The sequence below is a fragment of the Vigna unguiculata genome, chromosome 2 (genome assembly GCF_004118075.2).
Source record: "Vigna unguiculata cultivar IT97K-499-35 chromosome 2, ASM411807v1, whole genome shotgun sequence".
NCBI classification, from domain to species: domain Eukaryota; kingdom Viridiplantae; phylum Streptophyta; class Magnoliopsida; order Fabales; family Fabaceae; genus Vigna; species Vigna unguiculata.
Genome location: NC_040280.1, coordinates 31721232 through 31724248, shown reverse-complemented (window position 1 = coordinate 31724248; position 3017 = coordinate 31721232). Strand labels below are relative to the sequence as shown.

Here is a 3017-nt window from a genome sequence, read left to right as displayed (position 1 = left end):
TAATACTTTTCTATTATTATCATTATAATTATTATATTAATTTTTCGTAACATATTAAAAGGGTATATAATTTTTTACTATTTTTTTTGTAAATTATTTACTTTGATAAATATGAAGAATGTTGACTCGCATAAAAATTCAAAACTATAAATTCATGTCATATTTTCTAATGAAATTAACATATGAAAGTCAACTTAAACCTGAAAACTATATTTTTTTTTTGTTTTTAGAAATACATCTACATGATATAAACATGTAAGACTGAGATCTATAATGTCCAACATATCTATTTCCACCCGTGTGTCGCGTTTTTAGTAACAATGATGATATTTTTCATAATTTATATATCTAGTTTATTTTTACACAACAAAGTTTCACTATATTGACCTATTAATGTATTTAGAGATAACTAGATTGTATATAACCCAATATATTTAATGTGAAAGGAAATATAAGCAGATTACAAAGTTAAATAATTAAAAAAATAACTTGTATTTAGTATACTGCGAAAATGCTTCAATATCAATAAGTATCCCGATACGGTTTTGATTAGGAATGTTAATGGCACAGATAAGGTACAGATAGTAATTTTCCCGTATTTTATCTACTGGATAAATATTTGTTCCGTATTTGTATCTATATCTGTCGGATATCTGTTATGTGGGTATCCACATAATTTTTTAATATTCATAGATATTCACGGGTACCCGTGGATATTTACAAAAAAAAAATAAACATTTAACAACATATTTTAATCGTAAATTCAAATAAAATACAATGCATAACATTCATACATCTCAAACAAAGTCCAAATAACCTATTTAAACAGTGTTGAATGATAATTTACAAAGAAATGATATTTTTAAAAACTAATTGATAAAAAAATAACTCATTCGAAGTCAATATGTTAATATTTTAGTCATGTTTTTTTATTTTTTAAAATTTAAACTAGAGTACAACGGATACAGATATCCACGGATATAGATATTATGATACATGTATCTATCCCATTAACATGCACTATAAAAAATATATGTACCTATTACCCATAGATATTCATTTACAATATTTGGTGTACAAATTTTTTTAATGTCCTGCTTCTAATCTTGAATTTATTTCAAATAACATGATTTGTGTAGGTCTTGAATTTTTTTAAACAACCGAAGCAAAATATTCAACCAGTTTCCACGTTTAGTTGTTATCCACGAACTGTTGTATTATAATAATTTAGTAGAAAATGATTAATTAGTTAATTAATTACATTGGGCTGTTTTCAACGGAAAACTTTTGTTCTTTTTTTCTTTCAATTGTCAGTCATTAAATGATGACATGTCCACTTTCTGCTATGTTTGGGACTATATTATTGAGAAAAGTGAAAAGTACTTATTTTTTTGTGCATAAACAGTGAAAAGGTGGTTTGAGTGTTTGACCTAGATAAGGAATTGGAATATAATAGTGCTTCAAGCCTTCAACTTCAAATCAACCACTCCTTCTTCTTCTTCTTCTATTCTCGTTCTTTCTGATTCGGCTCAAATGGCGAAGGTTTACCCTGATCAGAAGGAACCCACTTTCTCTCCCTGCACCTCCTATGGACCACACACATACACCCTCTGGATGAAATCACTCGTTTTCAACTCTAACGGTTGCACCGTCTACGATTCTAACGGTCTCGTCGTTTATCGCGTCGACAACTACGACACAAAGGGTAGAAGAGACGTTAACCTTTTGGATCTCCGAGGAAGAGTTCTCTGCACCATACACAAGGTATCTGATAATGTAACGTTGTGTGAGTAAATCGTTGGTTTGGATTAATTAACTTGTTTTTGATTTGAAACTTGGCAGAGACTACTGGGTTTTGGACGTTGGGATGTGTACAGAAGTAGCGATGATAGTAGTAACAGTGAAAACCAGGAAAAGCCTTGGTTTCAAGTTAAAAGATGTCACGAGATGATGACAGGAAAATTGACGTGCCAGATTAGTATGGTGGAGTGCCAGAAGTACTGCATAGAGAAGATCGGAGCCAAAACAGCGTTTCGGATTGTCAACACAGATGATGGGGACATAGTTGCGCATGTAAGAATTGTTGTCGTTGTTGTTGTTTTTAGGGTTTAGCTTTTGATGTTTGGTTTGATGTTGAGAATTTTGAGAATGATGTGCAGGCGAAGCAAAAACACTCGAGTTCGGGAGTTATACTGGGGAGTGATGTTCTAACGTTGGATGTGGAGGGTGGAATTGATCATTCTCTTGTAATGGCTTTTGTGACAGTGTTTGGATTAATCTGCGGCAGAATGTGAATTGTATATATCACACCATGAATCTACCATTTCCCTGTATCTCAAGTCTCTCCTCCTTGCTTTTTCTTTAATAAACAATTTTGTAGACTGTATTTTAATCACCATGTGTACAATTTTATATATGATTACTTAATTATAATTTATTATGTAATAAACTTGTGTATTGTATGTACTTATTTTTCGTATAATTTATTTTAGATGTAAAATACAAAACAAACTAATATTCCTAGTTACCACAAAGTAGGTGTAAATTTGAGTATACTTGTATGTGAAAGTAGATTTCCCTACTTTGTATTCATTTGATTATATTCTTTTAATAAATTTTTATCTTATGAGAAATAATTAGTGAACTTTAGGAATATAGATGACATGTATACATTTTAATTTTAAATTAGAGTAGCAAATAAAATTATATGATAACAAAAATATTTATTAAATTTGTAAATATTAATAAAACAAATTTCATAAAATTTAAAAATATTTTTAAAAATTTATAGAAGAACAGGTATTTAAATTAAAAAAAAACTTTAAATGTCTCTTTACAAGCATTTTTTAAAATTTTCATAAAATCTCAATTTTTATATACTAATAAAAATTATAATACATCACTTATCAATTAAATTTGAAGAATAATAAAAACTGTCTTATTATGTTTTTAGTATTACACAGTAAATAAAGAGTTTGTGTTATTGAAATAGTTAAAGTTTTGTATGTGAAACATAA

At 28.5% G+C, this 3017-nt stretch overlaps 1 protein-coding gene across 1 annotated transcript; it reads left to right on the top strand.

Annotated features, from left to right (window-relative positions):
- The first annotated feature begins 1455 nt into the window (after positions 1 to 1455).
- LOC114174221 (protein LURP-one-related 4-like) lies at positions 1456 to 2424 on the top strand. The gene is made up of 3 exons (XM_028059014.1): positions 1456 to 1764; positions 1843 to 2073; positions 2160 to 2424. The coding sequence occupies exons 1-3, from the start codon at positions 1534 to 1536 to the stop codon at positions 2292 to 2294; spliced, it is 597 nt and encodes a 198-aa protein (XP_027914815.1). The 5' UTR covers positions 1456 to 1533; the 3' UTR covers positions 2295 to 2424.
- The last annotated feature ends 593 nt before the right edge of the window (positions 2425 to 3017 follow it).

Excerpts from the sequence above, each read along its gene's own strand:
- LOC114174221 (XM_028059014.1), top strand. The coding sequence starts at position 1,534 with ATGGCGAAGGTTTACCCTGATCAGAAGGAACCCACTTTCTCTCCCTGC. Across the intron at positions 1,765-1,842 it reads TTCTCTGCACCATACACAAG|AGACTACTGGGTTTTGGACG; the intron begins GTATCTGATAAT and ends GAAACTTGGCAG. Across the intron at positions 2,074-2,159 it reads ATGGGGACATAGTTGCGCAT|GCGAAGCAAAAACACTCGAG; the intron begins GTAAGAATTGTT and ends AATGATGTGCAG.